The following is a 16974-nucleotide window of genomic DNA, read 5'->3' on the forward strand; positions in this document are numbered from 1 at the left end:
AATATTGATATCATGACCCCTTTCAGCAGCCAACCATCTTCTCCCTCCCTCAATTCCTTTATTGCCTCCACCAACCCTGAGTTGGTGTTGACTAGTGCCAGCCACAGCAAGCACAAATTTAGTGTGCTTGGTAGTGCTGAGGGGTTGCAGAAGAAGCAGTGGGCTCCATCTACAAGTGTGCAGGCCCAACAAGATGGCAGCACTGCACTAACATTGCTTGCAAGCGCTGTTGAAGGTTTGACCAAGACTTTTGCTGAGACCTCCACCTTGCCCCCCTGGATATGTCTTATCAGTCAAGTCACAGTCACAGGCCCCCCTCTCTTCACTAGCTAAAGCCACTGACCTTATCTGCCAGCTCCCTGACTTATCACAGGACAACAAGTTAGACATTCTCAATCACATGTTGCACCACAAATACAAAGCAGAAATGTACATATACATGACTGATGCATCACTCAGGGCTGGCTTCTTGAGAAGAATGCTCCAAGAGATTCACAAGGGTAGAAATGAGATGTCTGTTGATCATTGATTCCAGAAAGTGCATAGTAGTTCCCAGCCTAGATCACTTTGTTTTTCTAACCAATCAATACATGTTTCATTAGCGCTATTGATTCATTGGCATTGTACAGTTACTATACTGTAAAGATTTTATTAACCAGGTACAGGAAGGCCACAATGTACATGATCAGCACAATAATCCTCTCACATTGCATTGGCAATCTCATCTCAACATTGCTCTGCTCTTTGCCACTCTGCTTGGCCAACAGGGCCTTCAGCCAGCTCTCCAAGACCATCATCACCATCACCAGCAAAGAGATCCTCATCATATTCATCATCAAATATAGAGGGTTCATATCTATGAATGAAATTGTGCAGAGCACACAGCATCAAAGGTATACACACTTGAACATTCATGTTATACTCAGGCAGTAATTGTAAGATGTGCCATTGGTGCTTCAAAATGCCAAAAATATGCTTGACTATGTTGCACAAACAGGTGTGCCAATGGTTAACAGTTCTTTGGGGGTTTTGGGCCTACATAAGCTTGTCAGATATATTGAACTACATGGAGATAAAAATTGACTTATGCAACATTTGCTTGATGCCATTCCTTGAGGTGATAGCAGACGTTGTGATATGGGACCAACAGTGTGTTAGATGACCCAAAGCTGGCATCTGCAAGGAAGTAAGCCCCTTCAGGCATCTGCAGGTCATGTTGCTGTGCATCATGCCAGAGCAAAGCATCAGCAACTGATCCATCCCACCTGCAAAGTGAATAAATAAATAAGAAGTCAAAGTCGCATATGAAAAGGCAGTTTTGAGATAGGTATCCCTTCCTGTTTTGCATGGTATCATGGTCTTCTTGTGCAGAGAACATGTGAATGCAAGTGCCATCAACTGCACCAATACAGTCTTGGAAGTAGTGGTACCATGGACCATTGCAGATGGTGTTAGAGATGGGCATGTCCTGTGTAGGAAGCCAAACCTGGGCATTATAGAATGTAGCTTCTGAAAAAAAGGCAAGCAAGATCTAACAAGAGTTCAGACAATCAAAAAGACAGGAAATACTAGATTACTTACCTTGAAATAGTATCTGAAGAATGCTGGAATCATTCACCAAGATGATGGGTTGAGAGTCCTGTCACACAGGCATATAAAAATATGCCTAGTTGCTCCTCCACTTTTACACCATTGTGAGACTGATTGAACCTGTTGGCTTCAAGGACTTTGACCAGTGCCTTGAAAATCTCCAAGCTGACACCGAGGTTGTGCCTTATGCAATCTGGGTGGCCTGTGAGGAGCTCACAGACCCATGCATGGCCAGTTAGCACTGAAGTGTGGTATGGGATGTGGGAAGTGGGAAGTGGGAGATAAGAAGATCAAATGATACATATATACCATTTGGGAGACAATACAGGTTACAATTATTACCAAATGACAACAGCAAACCTCCTTGCACTTCCAGAGAGCAAGAGCAGCTTGCTGGTTAGGGTACATGGCATTGATGCTTATCACTGCACCTTTGATACATATTGCTGGGCCTTTGATAAGGTAGGGCTCATACAAAACCAACCAACCATGACCTACTATGACCTAATGTGACTATGCTAATTGGCAGCTGGTGGACAGTGTCATGGCAGTGTTCTATGTTTGGCCTGAAGTATGTTACATGCATGTACAACATCAAAAACTTCCACTACATCTACTTTATCACAATTATATGTGAACTGTGCCAAACAGCTTTCTCAATGATCCACAGGAGTCTGTTTTTTTTCTTTTTTGTGAATCTCTTGAGCCTTTGTCCTTTCTGTAGTTTTGTCACACTTTGTATACTTTGTCACATGATGTTGGTCGGTTTTGTACGAGCCCTACCTTAACCCTTGATATCCGGGATCTCCCAGCAGGTCATGTGATGGCGTCACATGATTTCCGTTTTATTTTTATTCTTATTTTTATTTCAATTTTTGGTGTCCGTACAGAGCCTTAGTAAGATATTATCGTACCCCATCATGACATGCGCTAATTGCAAGTTGGCCCTTGCTAGGCTTGGAATGTATCACATGGAATTGTAAGGCCAGAAACTTTTTTCCGACATCACGAACATCAATGGCAATTCGTCAGTAGCACATGATACATGATCAAGCTAAGTACACGAAGTGCTGTGTGCATCGTGGCGAATCCACCACGTGGGCGGAGTCTCCGACTCCGACAATTTTGTCGGCACTGTGGGAACCCTTTGGAAAAACTTAGTCTTAGATACAGTTGATGCAATGCCGTGCACATGGTGATGGATCCATTAAATCTGTGGTAACCCGTATCGTCTCTACGCGTACAGCGAAGAAACTTGTGTACGTCTTCTCGGTTTCTCTCGGTATCCTTATTCTATTGACGAACTTCATATTCAGAATGTCTGTGTTTCTCTCAAAAAATCCCAGCGCATCTTCTCGAGTCCTCGATGCTACCGATTGCCCGCCTCACAACATCCTTCACGATATGCAAACATGTCCTCTAGTCCATAATGCTTTGTACTACCCGCAATGTCATGAATTTATATACGCGACAGCCGTGGTTGGTTGCAACAATCACTTGCCTTCCAAGACCCACAGTAATAGCTTGTGTCTTAGATGTGGTCCCCTTTATCGATCTGTCATTGTAGTTTTTGATGGGGTATGTCTGTCTGTTCATGTAGGTGATATTTCAACGGCCCCCACTCGCGCGCATTTCGAGTCCATTGCATAGGCGGCACCTATGTGCACGGTAGCGTATTCAAACGCTTTAAGAATTATCAAGAAATCGCTCAACAAGGTACTCTCCTCCCAGCTGCTGCCTCGTGCATTGCGTCCAAACTAAAAGATGATCCTCGATGGTTTCCTTACGCAGATACTTGCTATGCAGAGAATTTGTCTGCTTTGTCCACACCTAACAGGTTGTGCGTGATGTTGCACTGCCAGTTGGAACTAAACGGTCATGTGTGATCACCGACTTAGACTCGGAGATGAGCGCTAGCCCCGAACTCCAAGTAAGCAGTGAAGGTACTGAATGGTGAAGTGCATGGATGATTTGAGGTTGGGATGGCTCGTGTGAGCGCACATTGGTTCGAATCATCTATATATCCTGGTCATACGTACCTGAGGACATCCCTGGACCTATTAGATTTCAAACGCATCAATCCCGGTCGTAGCAAGGTATTTGATATGGCTCCAGTTTGCACTAGTACTGACTTGTAGTTTTCTTGACAGTACTAGCCTGAGTGCTGTGCTGTGTTGTCACGGTACAGATTTCAAAATAGATCATTCTCGCATCTGTGAGTGAATCTTCTACGATCACTTTGAAGAATCCTCTATTAGACCTGTAGTACCAGAGTATTGGTAGAAGAGGCGACAGGCAATACCTGGTGAGTATGCATCCATACCTTTCTACAATTAACAGGATATGGTATTAATACGCTCGCTAGGGTGACAGGACAATAGTATGCCTACACTCAAACTCCATAGAGAGTACTGTGTATTTCGTTTTTCGCCGCTTTGGAAATTCTAACCATAGAGCACACACTAATTAATGCAGATTATGGTCGCAGCCCATCAAAAGCCCTGTGATCGTATGCCTCCGTGACTCTATTGATCACAATAGATCCCGAACGCCACGGGGACTGCTAATTTTTTATGTGGTTTTTTTTTGAAAAAAAAGAAACAACAAATAAATAAAAATTTCGAAACCTGATATCATGCCTGCGTAATACTTGGCACTCGGCGTTCAGGGGTCCGCGCTCATTTGAAGTGACGAAGTTCCTCTAAAGTCCACCGACTCTATCATAATTTCATCTAGGAACTGCCCTCGGTTGTTTGGGCTGAGGTTCGCCTACTATCTATTTCGTTTTATGGAAAACAATACGATCTAGCAGAACCTGACTCGATCATCAGCGCCACCTATCCGCTGAACAGGGGCGATACACTTCGCTTTATACGATGCTGGGCCTCTGCGGGAAGTCATTATTGACGTTGGCATCTTCTGTTGCCAATGACGTGGTACATACTGCTGACCTTGCTCCGCACGGTAATTTACCCCTCGCCAATCCATATAAGATTTTGTACTTCACTGATCGCAATATGCATCGACGATTCTCCAGCCCAGCATAACATAGATACTCATGCACTCTCTTGTGTGTCCAATACGATCGCTTGCACCTATCTTTTCTGCGAGATAGACGTACTAGTCATGGCTAGCTGGCTTTCTAGCAAGGTGCCTTATCTCCTACACAATAACCACACCACTGAAGTCAAAATCAATCCTTGCGTTTTCAGCTAAGTTTTGTACAGAGTGGGTAAGCGACCTTTCTTTGAAACTCGAATGATCCATAATTTACGCCATTTGCATAGCAAAGAAGGATCAATTGTCACTCCTTCGATATGATCTGGCTAGCGGAGGCTACGTCATTCATAGAAAGTACCCCTGCATCGGTAAGCTAAACGTCAACAAAGTACCAGTCTAACCTATATTCATGTATACAGCCTCGTTTGCTCCCCATTAATGCATTTGCATGACCCAGTGACTAATTCCTCTTGGCTACACCCTTCTTCGAAGGGCGCCTTGACCCCGACTGTTATCTACCAAAATTGTTTATGTGCCTGTCAAGGCTTATCGCGAACTCCGCGTACGAGTTGTTTGGGGTTTGGCCACCGTTGGCGGTGGAGCTGGAGTAGTTGCTGACATCCGTACTGAGGACGATCAAGGATACCCGAGCTCTGGAGATAACAGTCGTCATAGGTCCATTGCTTGATAGATCCCTGCTCCACGGAGAATGGCGAATCGTCTCAAATGTAATGGAAAGCCCTTGCCAATTTGCTCGTGGGACGATAGTATCGAGAATATAGAGGGTGCAGCGCTGCATAGACGGGGTCGTTGGTGGTGTTTCAAATTTGTGATAAGGTGTCTCATAGTCGCAATCCAACCAGCGAACAACATCAATATACCAATATATGGGACGGAATGGTTGCCATTACTTGAATTACGGCCATTGCCGCCAGACACGGCTTACAAGCAGCAATTCAGGCCTGAGGCTTGGTAATTTCGGATGGTAGACGCTTATGTGACGCCTATACATGTACACCACTGCTTCGGAAGGAAGATGACAGGGTCCACAGTGGCTGCATATAGTTATCAGATCAAACTTGAATCGAGTGGACCTCACGGAGTCGATAGTAATACTTGGCAGATTTCTCTGCAGAACTAGAGACCATATGAGTCACAGATGAGTCCAACAAACAAATCAGTCATGTAAGATCTCGCTGAAGCATATGATAACACGACGCCTTGCTGTTTTTGAAGATGCTATCGGATTTGCAGCACAGAGATGCCAAAGTGCTAAAAATGACGACATGTTGTAAGCTCTGTCTCATACATGTGAGATACCATCGAGCACTAATTCTGTTCACCTTGCTATTAATCGCATTGAGAGATGGCGCTCTTGCGCTAGAAACACAAGATTCGACAGAAGTACCCCTAGGTTATCTGATAAACAAAACGCAGGATTTTCATTAGAACCACGTCAATAAAAACAGGATAATGGACTAAAGGAGAGCACCCAGGCCTACCAAGTAAATGTGGAAATGTGAACGACATGAGAGTCACAACTTGAACTTACACGAGTCTCGACATGGCAGATCTCTTCATGACCTGTACCTCAAAACTTCCTCCCTTGCATCTAGCACACATTTAGGACTTGTCTGAGAGTAAACATGCTTACTCTCAAAAAATGAGATGTATCAGCTGACCGCGGAACTTCGTGTCATCGGACTGCAATTTCTCGGCGGAAAGTAAATTTGAGGACCTGACCTTCATAATGGCGTTCTATTCATATAACTATTTGACCCTGAGGGAAGGATATCATCTCGTTCAGCCAGTCTTACAATTGAATGTCATTGCCTGCCTGTTGGTTTTTTTGCATCTAATGTCCAAGTCTATAAGGGTGCGACAGTAAACTTGAATCTGAGACCATCCATTCACCGAGCAAATAGGTTGTGATGCTGTTCGAGGATCGGGTCGTGATGATGTATGCACCGCACCCAATTTGTTTGGCAACGCCTTCTGAAACAAATAATGCCTGACAGCACGTGACGATGCGCTAGCGGCGTGCTAACTTAGAGACCGGGACACTTATGTCCTATTCAGCAGCGTGCGGCATATCACCCGAAATGGACAGAATGTTCTTTTTCAAAAAAAAAGAAAAAGAAAAGGCACTTACTCCCGAAGAATCCAGGACAACCTCAGCGTTCATGATGTTAATCGAACCAAACAAATGATGAACTTCGACTCTTTTTATGAGACAATAATCTAAGTACATTAGTCGAACAAATTAAGTATGGGACACGTGTACTGCGAGTGTAGTTGAATAGATACTTGCAAAAGACAGATATAAACATGAAATCCCACTCTAAATTTTTACAGCCCACGAGCCTCCAGACGACCACGGAAGATCTTCTGGAACTGCGGGACGTGGTCAAAGTCCATGAGCGTGTAGTGTTGCCCAGGCACGTCGGTATATGATGGCTCGCCGCGGCTGAACCCAGACCATGGCTTGAGCTGATTGTTCAGCCAGTCTGACTTGCTACCGCGGAGAGGAATGGCGTAGAAAACGTCGACTGCGGCTGAACAGACCCGGTATATCAGCAAGCGATAATGAAGTCAGAAGAGAAATGACATACAAACTGAGCCTGACGGGTTGTAGTCTTTTCCGCACTCGATCAGGGATCCCGCGATGTCCACCCAATGGTCGAGCTTCTCAGGCGTCAGCTGCAGCTCGACCAGACGGTCAGGGGGAGACAGCTTCCACACCACCTCGAGCTGCTCCTTCCTCGTCATCGGTCTCAGAGCAGGAGCGAGATCATTGGCATCATGCTTCGAAACGAGACCGAGGAAGTACGACAAGTTGAGCATCCCGCCTGTCCAGTCGATCTCGTGCATGCGGTCGGCGATATGAGGAGGGATGTTGATCAGACCGACGAACTTGACCTCCTCGCCCATGGCCTCGAGCCGCTTGGCAACTTCGAATGCGACCACACCACCGTAACTGTAGCCAGCGATGGCGTATGGTCCCGTCGCCTGGGTCCTCTTCACTGCTGCAGCATAGCACGACACCATCTCATCCATGGAAGTGAAGAAGGGGTGGCCGGGCTCGAAACCACGAGCGCGGAGAGCGTAGAACGGACGCTCATTCTGGAAGTATTTCGCGAGGTTGACGAAAATCAGAACCTCCCCGACACCAGGGTGCACGAAGAAGATGGGCGTCTTGTTTCCGGTCAGCTGGAGGGGAACGATGGGGTCGTACTCCTCAGTCTGACTGTCCTTGGAGAGCAGAGAGTCGACATAGTTTGCGAGGCTCGAGATGACAGGGTGCTTGAGGATTTGGATGGTGGGGATTTCGGGCAGATCGAAATGTGCCTCTCCCTCGCGCTTGAGCCTGGAGATCATATGTATTAGTGAGAGTCATTTTAAGGCGGGACGAATATACTGACCTGATGACATCAATGGAAGTACCACCGAGTTCGAAGAAGTTATCGCTCGCCGACATCTCGCTTTCCGCGAGGTTGAAGATGCCAGCATATATCTTCGCAAGCGCCTTCTCCGTCTCGGTGGACGGGGCGACGAACGTGGCGCCTCGTGCCTTGCTGAGAAGCTCCTCGGAGCGCGCGATGTGCTGACCAAGCTGGCCTTGCTTGAACAGACTGATCAGACGCGCACGAGACAGTTTACCCAGTGTGGTCTTCTCCATCTGGTTCACAGGGATAGGGACGATGACCTGAGGCGGCAGGGTGATCATCTTCACACAGATATCCCGAAGGGCCCTGTGCATGGCAAACAGCTTCGTGGAAGCGTCTGCTCCATCGAGGTCGAAGGTCGGCGAGTAGAAAATGATGAACCCCTCTGTCTCCTGCCCAGGAGCGCGGTACGGAGCTGCGGCGAGGAACGAGTGCGTGACACCTTCCACGGTCTGGAGGTGGGTCTCGAGCTCAGGGATACCATATGAGACGCCATGGACGATGACGGTGTCCTTGATGCGACCGCTAAGGCGCATCACCCCATTCTCGATGATGCCAACATCGCCGGTGCGATACCAGCCTCCCTCAACGAAGCTGGAGGAAGTAGCCTCCGCGTTGTTGTAGTAGCGTACAAAAACCATTGGTCCGCGAACCTGGAGCTCGCCGCTCTCCCCGTCTGTGCGCAGGGTGGAGCCATCTGCGGGGTCAACGATGCGCATCTCACAACCATTGATGGGTCGCCCGAGATCAAGGAACTCGTGAGCAGGCTCCGTTGCGAGGACATCCACAGGATCGTAAATGCATCCGGCGCTGTAAACAAGACCCATTAGTTTATATACCCATATAATTTAATAAGCCTTACCAAGTTTCTGTCATTCCAAACCCAGCAGAAATGACGAACGACACAGCGGAGGGGTTCTTGCTGAGCTGCTTCATGGTCCCAGCGAACGCTTTCGCGGTCTTGGAAACGACAGCCTCACCACCGCTGTTGATCCGCTTGATGGAGGACAAGTCAAAGTGTCCGAAGAGGTCGGTGCGCTTCTCCAGATCACGCGTGAGCTTGGAGAGCAAGAAGTTCGGGGCGAAAGCCAGTTCAATCGACTAACAATTTAATCATGAGAGAAGCCTCGGGCCATGATTTCATGTTGACATACCTTTTCGTCAATCAGACGGAGCAGCCGAAGAGGATCAGCAAGGATAGCGGATGCATGCACGTGGAGTTGCGAAGCGCCATATAGCAGAGGTGTGATGTGCATCTCCAACGATCCTGCGACGTGATCAAATCCGACCCCTGAATATCATGATTAATTTTAATCATTCGATTTAAACCACCTGCGACTTACAGTTCAAGACTCGAGATTCGGAAGTCAGGCCGTAGCTTTGCCCCTTGGCACGGCATGCCGCCAGAATCGTGCGGTGCGTGTGCACGACCGCCTTCGAGAATCCAGTAGACCCTGAGGTCAGGAACAGGATCGCCTCGTCGTCTGGCTTAGCCTCATACGCGACCCAGTCAGCTGAGACGGTAAATGTCTCCGCCGACGCCTTTAATTCTGAGAGCAAGTGAACCTCCAGACCAGAAATGGTGTTGATCTGCTCAGCCCCAATCTCGTTGGTCAACCAAGTAGCAGACCCGAACAAGTTCTTGATGTGGGCGACATGGCCCTCCTTATGGGCCTGTTGCGCGCTAAGCGCGGGTTGCAAGCAGGGAACATAGCCTGCCAGCAGACACGCCCATACAGCAGCCATATTGTCTTCGTGCTCCGTCAGGTACACGACGACGACTGAGCCTGTGGGCTTTCCCCACTCTAGCATGGCACGTGCAAGGTTGCGAACACATTGGTTGAACGCGCTGAAGGTCTTCGTCTGGATGGAGGAGTCGTGTGCCGAGGAGGTTATGAAACCAAGCTCGTGCGACGGATAACGGTCGACAGCTTGAGCGATGGCGTCGTGGAGGGTATTAGGTTGAGGAGAGACAAGGGATGTCTTGAGGTTTGCAAGGAATTCAGTGGTTGTAGTAGCGGTGACTGCGACGGGTGCCATTGCGAGATGTCTAAATTCTAAAATGATAGGAGGATAAGAAAAGGTGTCTAAGATATTTGGTGCGGATCTCCTTGGAGGTCCGAGCTTATATACTATGAAGTCGGGACTCACAATGGAGCAGCACTGCCTGAGTGAGCTTACGCAATAATGATAATGTACTAGCAAAGTGGCTGGGCTAACAAGTTAGATATGTCGTTGCAAGATGCACCGCTCATATCACTAGGCGGAGCTATTGTCAATGAAGCAATCGTTCATGGTGTGAAATACTAAGTCCTGCAACATGTTAGACTATGTCAGCACAGGATTAGCTTGTAGCAATGTAGCAACATGAAAAGTCACCACACTATCGCCCATGGCCTCTGAGGAACACCGGAGAGTCCGGGAGTCGGATATCAGTGTGCTCCATTTGCAAATATGACATTTCATGCAAAATATTATTGAGCTACCTCGGATCCCATGAAACGGGCCAATCGCGAGCTAGCCTCGTCCTACCGCAGTATACATGATCGAATGGCTTTGGATATCGATAAGATAGATCTGCACAGCGTGGTGCATATAGTATGCAGCGGTATCTCCATTAGCCCCTAAAGTTTAGTTAACTGCGTCGTGGAGTCACTGCACCTTCCAAGGGAGAAGCACGCTAGAGCCAATCTGATCCCCAATGGCGCTCCATCCGGCGGTTTTCATGAAAGCCGGTGAGGGTGGCAAAGGTGATAAATGGCTACTCCGGCGGTCATACTTACAGCATAATCCAGTCGTGACCACATGCTGCTTATATGCATGAATTTTTGTCTCGAGAATTGTATGGACAGATACCGCACAACCGATGATATCTTGTGCACTCTGCTTACGCTCTGTCCCGACCACTTCTTAATAGATTTTGCCAGGGTACAACTGTCCGATATTGTGGGAAGGAAGACCAGGAGATAAGCTCCAACCTGTTCTGATTGGTCGTGAATTCTCCGTAAATCGTTAATCAGAGCGATGATCCGTTGGAGTTGGAGGCTAGTCTAGTGACTGCCGATCTGTGCAAGACCACGTGTCTCACATCTCTGTGTCCGCTTGTTAGTCTAACCTGTCCTGTCAAGCTTACTAGAACTTACTGGTACATATGGCTCGATTGTGTCCTCAGAGTCTTATCTATGGCCAAGTGATGATCGTGAGTCGACGGAAGTCATCGTCAATTCAGTGCCTGTGATAATAAGAATCAGAGGCTGAATGAGGGAATTTTTTGGGGGTCGTCCTGCTAAAAGCTTCGTCACGCCTTGTCACACCTCGACACAGCTTTCACTCTCCGCAACAGGTTGTTGCTGCATGAATCACTTGAATTACATATTACACATTCAGCTCTGCTCAGAGGCCTGTCCGGTGTCACGCATTCGTCGTCGATCCTAAACGCAAAAGAGTAACCTTTATCCACTTTTTTAGGGACCATGCTCCAAACTTGTACCTGTCGCTGATCTATGAATTGAGACCCCGACAGATCAGACCACAGTTCGAGCCAGGCAGGCCGGTCTGAATTTGGTTGGTCCGAACCAATTTCCAGTTCGCATCAAAACTTGTGGTGAAGCAGTGCTGAAATTTGAAGTTTGAAACGTAACCTAACGCCAAGTACTCTAGTTAAAACTGTAACCTAGAGCTGTGAGCGCTAGCTCTAGCTTGCCATCAACCTTAGATCATCGGATGCGATGTCGTCGTTGCGATGACCTCTCAACTCCAGCGGTTCACGAGTCGCACAATCTCCTGCCTTATCAATCTCTCCGTGTCAAGGCGTATTAATTATTGCCTCCAGTGAGTTTGACTGCACTGGTTTAATAATTTCTTGTTTAACATCCACGTCTAGTCGTCAAATCACCATGCAAGCTCTCAAGTTCGAGAAGACTGGGTCCTTCGATGAGTTGTCTCTGGTTAACATCGACAAACCCACAGTACATCCCGGCGAAGCTCTCGTACGCGTCAGAGCTGCCGGTGTCAACGGGGTGAGCCTACAACTTGAGTCATATCATACTGCAATAGCATTTCTGACCCATCATCAGTCCGATGCTGCAGCCGTCTTAGGCATGCTTCCATTTGTGACCACCCCGCGCATTCCTGGCAGAGATTTCTCCGGGGAAGTCGTTGAAGCGCTGGACGCGTCTGGGGCCTCGAGTCAAGAGTGGATTGGAGCAGAGGTGTGGGGAACAGGAAGCCAGAGGGGCTTCACTTCGGATGGAACATTTTCTCAGTGCGTATTTTACACGGATTTGTCTCCTGTTTTTCAGACGGACGGCTCTCCAGATACGTTACTGTCCCTATCGCTGTATTGAGCCGGAAGCCAGCATCTCTCGACCACTCCAGGGCTGGTAGCATGACCCTGCCGTGGTTATGTGCCTGGATTACAGTTGACACTCTTGCGAATGTCAAGGAGGGAGACAATGTTATTATCATTGGTACATACATCACTCGACGTACTCCATCTATCATCTCTAACTTCAATCCCCCAGGTGCTCGAGGCGGCATTGGCTCCGCAGCAGCCCAGCTCTGTAAGGAGCGCGGGGCACGCATATTCGGCACGTACAGCTCGCTCGCCAAAGTGACACCCCCGTCATACGTCACGCCCATCGAACTAGGCTCTAAAAGCGCCATCCGCGAGGCCATAGCCAAGGCAGGACTGCAGAACAAAATTGATGTTTTGCTAGACTGTGCCGGCTACGACCAGCCATTCAATGACGCAGTTTTCACTATGACACCAGATGGTACCGGTCGTGTCGTGGTCATGGCTGTCCATGCAAAGGACGGACTGTTCCCCGTCAACCTGCGGACATTTTATACAAAGGCCCTTACGTTAAAGGGCATGATGTCGAGCATTCTGGGCCCGTTGGAGGTCAAGGAGGTACTGGATGACCTTGCGAAGAAAATTGATAGTGGGCTGCTAGAGGGGCCGAAGGAAGTCAACGAAGTCGATATAAGGAACATGGACGCTGTGAAGGGTGCTCTGCAGGAGATTTTAACTCGAGCTGCTCATGTTCGTTCGGTGATCGTTCCCTGAATATTCTCGTCATGCGTATTACTAGCATCTGTGAACTTCATTATATTTGTGCTGTCTCCAGGATAATGTGGATATTTATGTAAAAGATCGAGTATATTCACCGTGTTCACGATTCGAACCCCATCACGATGTAAACCGTAAGATTTTAACAAGATGATCCAGGCGACAATCTGAGCAAGCCGCGTCTAAATGGAAGTCTCGGCCGGCGGGAACGGCGGACTGGTTGGGGTACTATCCCTTCCACTGCAATCGGCACCCCACAGAAGTCGGCAGTCACGCAAATGTCGCTATAAGTCACGACATGTCACATAGGCCGATTTCAAAGACCGGCAGTCAAGCAAGAATTCGGCGTGAATATTCGAATATTTGAACGAGTATTAACTAGTAGATATATCTAAGTATGAGGGCAACTGTAGTTATAAAATTGAGTGGATGTGTAGGAAGACCATGTACATTAATATTGTATGGATGCTGCACCAGTCAGCAACAGTTTCCTCCTATGCAGCAGATAATAATTGCTGACTCTCGTGGGCATGCCGACGAGGCTCCTGCACTCCCAAACGTCGATTACTCAGTGTCTGGCATGATACTAGTGTCTGACAAAGCTCGCAGCTTTCCTCGTCTACCGCTGCTAGATCTGCGAATGCACTGCACCCAACACCAGTCGGCACTTCCAAAGTTGGTGTATGCAGTTTGAAACTCCGTCACGGCACATATCAGCAGGTGACATTTCTGCGTGACTTCGGCACATTCAACTATCTCATTCAATTCTTCTTCAATCATGGTCGTTCGACCTCGTAATTAGTTGTATTAGCAAGAGAATAATAAATATGTTGAGAATTTTGTGTTGAAGTAGCTAGAAATACGAGTTTTGTGAAAGTGCCGACTTCTGTGGGGTGCCGATTGCAGTGGAAGGGATAGTATGCCTCACAACAGGGCATTCGCGAACTCTGAGGTGCAGCGGGGCATGGGGCCTTTAGACTAGATAGAGTTATCCTACGTAGAGCAACATACCCTCAATAGACAAGAATGGAAACCAAAAAACAAACAAAAACGGAAGTCTACAGAGGGGTAACGACCCATCCACGGATTTCAAGGTTTCCAGCGAGAAGGTGCAAGCTCAGTGAAGTCATAACGCACGAAGATTCACAGAAATACATCTGTAGAACTTTGTTGGAAGTTACCTATCCTGTTGGTCATGGCGCGCGCGACACCTGAGCCCGAGATCTGTGCCAGAAGTTCAAATCAGCGGATTGGATTGTGTTACAGAGGGCTACAGATGGCTCTGCAGTGAATTACGTTTTTCTGATGCTTTAGAGCATTTGTCGACGCGATCAGACCAGTCAGGACGCCAATTGCCATCAAGCTATTATCCGTCGAAATTCCAAAGAAGTCACATAAATAATAGGCGCGAATGGGGTGTAGTAAGTATGGTAAATGATATGCAGTACATGTTTCCAATTAATACGATACACATAACATATCAATGTATAACACGGTAGATTAAAATGGATGCGAACGGTGAATAGAATACTAGAGTCCGCATCCTACAAGCACTGTATACACGTAACCTAGAGCGGAACAAGTGGCTTGGCGTCGATAGAAGTTTGGATATAATTTCTAGCAGAAGAATTCCTCTAGTGTGCGGCCAAATATCGTAAGGCCATCACGAATCGTTACATCTGTACCAACAAATGTTGCTCTGAAGAAGTTCACTCGCTGCATGTTTTCATGAGTGTGCGTTCGACGCGCATAACGCAAGAACTTACATCATTAATGTGGCTTCCCGTTGTCCCCGTGCGATCAACAATGGCAAATGTCGATGCTGGCATCATGACTAAACCGCTATTTAGCAGCTTCCGGAACAGCTCGTCCATGAGGTCCGCGGTGTTCGTCGTCGGACCGCCTGGCACCGTGGGGGTCTGAGATGTTGAGAACCGTACGTGATGCTCAAGGTTGATTTTGATCCAGACAAACATGCCAGATTGTGGTACCTCTGCAGTAGCGAAGCCAGAAATGGCAACCTTCTGCCGGAAGACATCCATGAAGAGATCCCTCCGACGTTGGTACTCGTTGCACAGCGATAAAATCCACTTCATGAAGCCATCGACGCCCCAGCCACCACTGCCAAGCAACTCGGCAACGAAAGCTTGGCCCATGCCATGTGGATGTTGCGAAGACGAGTCCGTCAGCATGTCAAGCTTCTCTGCGAAGAAGCTGTTGCTCGTGACCCAGCCGAGTCGCATTCCAGGGGCAACGATTTTGCTGAAACTGTACTCAAATTAGAGCCGTGGCTCTTGTAAAAAGGAAATAGTCTTACCTATCTAGGCGCATTACGCGTCCGTCGTAATCCATAGATAGAAAAGACCGAGGAAGAACTCCCGCCAAGGCACGCGTGTACCCGTACTGTTGTATCGTACTCTGGTTCACGCCAAGATCGTACTGGAGGAAAAAGTACGGATCATCCTCAAGGATGATGATATCCCAATCGTGTGCGATTTGATAAATATGCTGCCTTCTTTCCAACGAAAGAGTGCTTCCTGTTGGGTTCTGCGAGCACCTGGATAAGAATCGTGAGCTGTATGGGACTGATTGAGAGACGGGGGTAACATACGGGATTGTATAAAGCACATGGGGTCGTTTACCTTGCGTTGCTTCGTCCCAGTTGGATAAAATTCGTTCCAAATCTGAAGGAACAAGTCCATTGTTATCCATCCGGATTGGGACCCATTCAATGCCTAGGGGCAGAGCAGCGTTGGTCATAGCAGAAAAGGTAAATTCTTCGCAAAGGAACGAGTCGCCCGGATCACCGAGAAGACGGAAACATTTTGTCAGGGCATCTGCATTGCCAAGGCTGAGCGACACGGTGTGATTTGGGGGAGAGTGGACCCTGTCATTGAGGTCTGCGAGAGCATCGCGAACCTCCTTGAGACCAGCACCAGCACCATACGCGAATGCAGTACGGAGGCTCAGAGCGCAAGGGTCGTCCTTATATGAAGCAATAATATTTTGCTCGCCAGTGCCAGACCTCCATGATTGCACAGGGTCATGCTCGTCAATGGAAGGAACGATAAAATTCATCTCGCATATGGGATACAACGTATGGTGCGGGTCACCTGCATCGAATTAGCCAGTGTATTCAATCTCAATGATACACACAAACCATTTCCCATATTGATGGTACCAGGTTTGACCTGAGCAGCTTTCCAGATGGACTTAATTGGGTTAGGAAGCCTGGCACGGGCTTCCGACGATAGGTGGCGATAATAGTCGACATGGCCACGCTTGAGACCGACGTCGACTGCTGAGGTGGTAGAGGTAGTTGGAGATAAGAAGACCATTATGTGCACAAGGCGAGAGATTGAAATTCGAGGGCGGATATACTGCTTTTCCACCTCGTCTCTCATCTGCTTTTGAAGGATCCACGCGTGACGCGCTGGCACCACTGCTTCTCGATCAGGACGAATTCAAGATTACAATGACGGTCGTCAAGTCAAGGCAATTGCAGCGCCCCTGACTTTGGCTAGTCCTCAGCCTCCCTGAGTCAAGTCACATCGTTGGGAATCTAAATGAACGCAGAGCGGGTGGAGATCGGCCTTTATCGAGGAGTATAGCATTTGTAGAAACTATGCGACCGGCGGAAACACTACATAGTTCAGGTTAGCCAATAATTAGCCTCATCAATTTACACTTGGTCTGTAATTGGTGGCTCACTGTCAGTAGTGTTAGGGAACGCAGTGCGCACTATAGTAGCTATGGAGTGCAAACCGAGGCGAGTTTGTGCTTACATGCATATGAACCAGTCCATATTTCAATTTAAACTCCGCAAACATGGCGACGAGATTGGAGTCCGATATGTACTGCCATCAT

At 47.8% G+C, this 16974-nt stretch overlaps 4 protein-coding genes across 4 annotated transcripts; 2 read left to right on the forward strand and 2 right to left on the reverse strand.

Moving 5' to 3' along the window:
- Positions 1–5756: 5756 nt before the first annotated feature.
- BJ212DRAFT_1322396 (uncharacterized protein) lies at positions 5757–6559 on the forward strand. Its single transcript, XM_041334459.1, has 3 exons — positions 5757–6009; positions 6143–6219; positions 6273–6559. The coding sequence occupies exons 1-2, from the start codon at positions 5827–5829 to the stop codon at positions 6215–6217; spliced, it is 258 nt and encodes an 85-aa protein (XP_041198504.1). The 5' UTR covers positions 5757–5826; the 3' UTR covers positions 6218–6219; positions 6273–6559.
- A 380-nt stretch (positions 6560–6939) lies between these two features.
- On the reverse strand, positions 6940–10076 carry BJ212DRAFT_1444468 (atromentin synthetase; the record flags this gene model as incomplete). The annotated part of the gene is made up of 6 exons (XM_041337965.1): positions 6940–7145; positions 7203–7957; positions 8013–8846; positions 8899–9137; positions 9191–9327; positions 9380–10076. The coding sequence occupies 6 exons, from the start codon at positions 10074–10076 to the stop codon at positions 6940–6942; spliced, it is 2868 nt and encodes a 955-aa protein (XP_041198505.1).
- A 1856-nt stretch (positions 10077–11932) lies between these two features.
- Positions 11933–13104, forward strand: BJ212DRAFT_1444469 (chaperonin 10-like protein; the record flags this gene model as incomplete). The annotated part of the gene is made up of 4 exons (XM_041337966.1): positions 11933–12055; positions 12113–12300; positions 12354–12505; positions 12560–13104. The coding sequence occupies 4 exons, from the start codon at positions 11933–11935 to the stop codon at positions 13102–13104; spliced, it is 1008 nt and encodes a 335-aa protein (XP_041198506.1).
- A 1620-nt stretch (positions 13105–14724) lies between these two features.
- BJ212DRAFT_1295872 (pyridoxal phosphate-dependent transferase) lies at positions 14725–16445 on the reverse strand (the record flags this gene model as incomplete). Its single annotated transcript, XM_041332368.1, has 5 exons — positions 14725–14823; positions 14874–15375; positions 15425–15664; positions 15719–16220; positions 16268–16445. 5 exons carry the CDS (start codon positions 16443–16445, stop codon positions 14725–14727), a joined length of 1521 nt encoding a protein of 506 aa, XP_041198507.1.
- Between the last annotated feature and the right edge of the window lie 529 nt (positions 16446–16974).

The sequence above is a fragment of the Suillus subaureus genome, assembly GCF_016647635.1.
Source record: "Suillus subaureus strain MN1 chromosome Unknown BJ212scaffold_3, whole genome shotgun sequence".
NCBI classification, from domain to species: domain Eukaryota; kingdom Fungi; phylum Basidiomycota; class Agaricomycetes; order Boletales; family Suillaceae; genus Suillus; species Suillus subaureus.

Coding starts and splice junctions, on each gene's coding strand:
- BJ212DRAFT_1322396 (XM_041334459.1), top strand. CDS start 5,827: ATGCTATCGGATTTGCAGCACAGAGATGCCAAAGTGCTAAAAATGACG. Junction 6,010..6,142: donor CAGAAGTACCCCTAGGTTAT/CTGATAAACAAA, acceptor ACTTGAACTTAC/ACGAGTCTCGACATGGCAGA.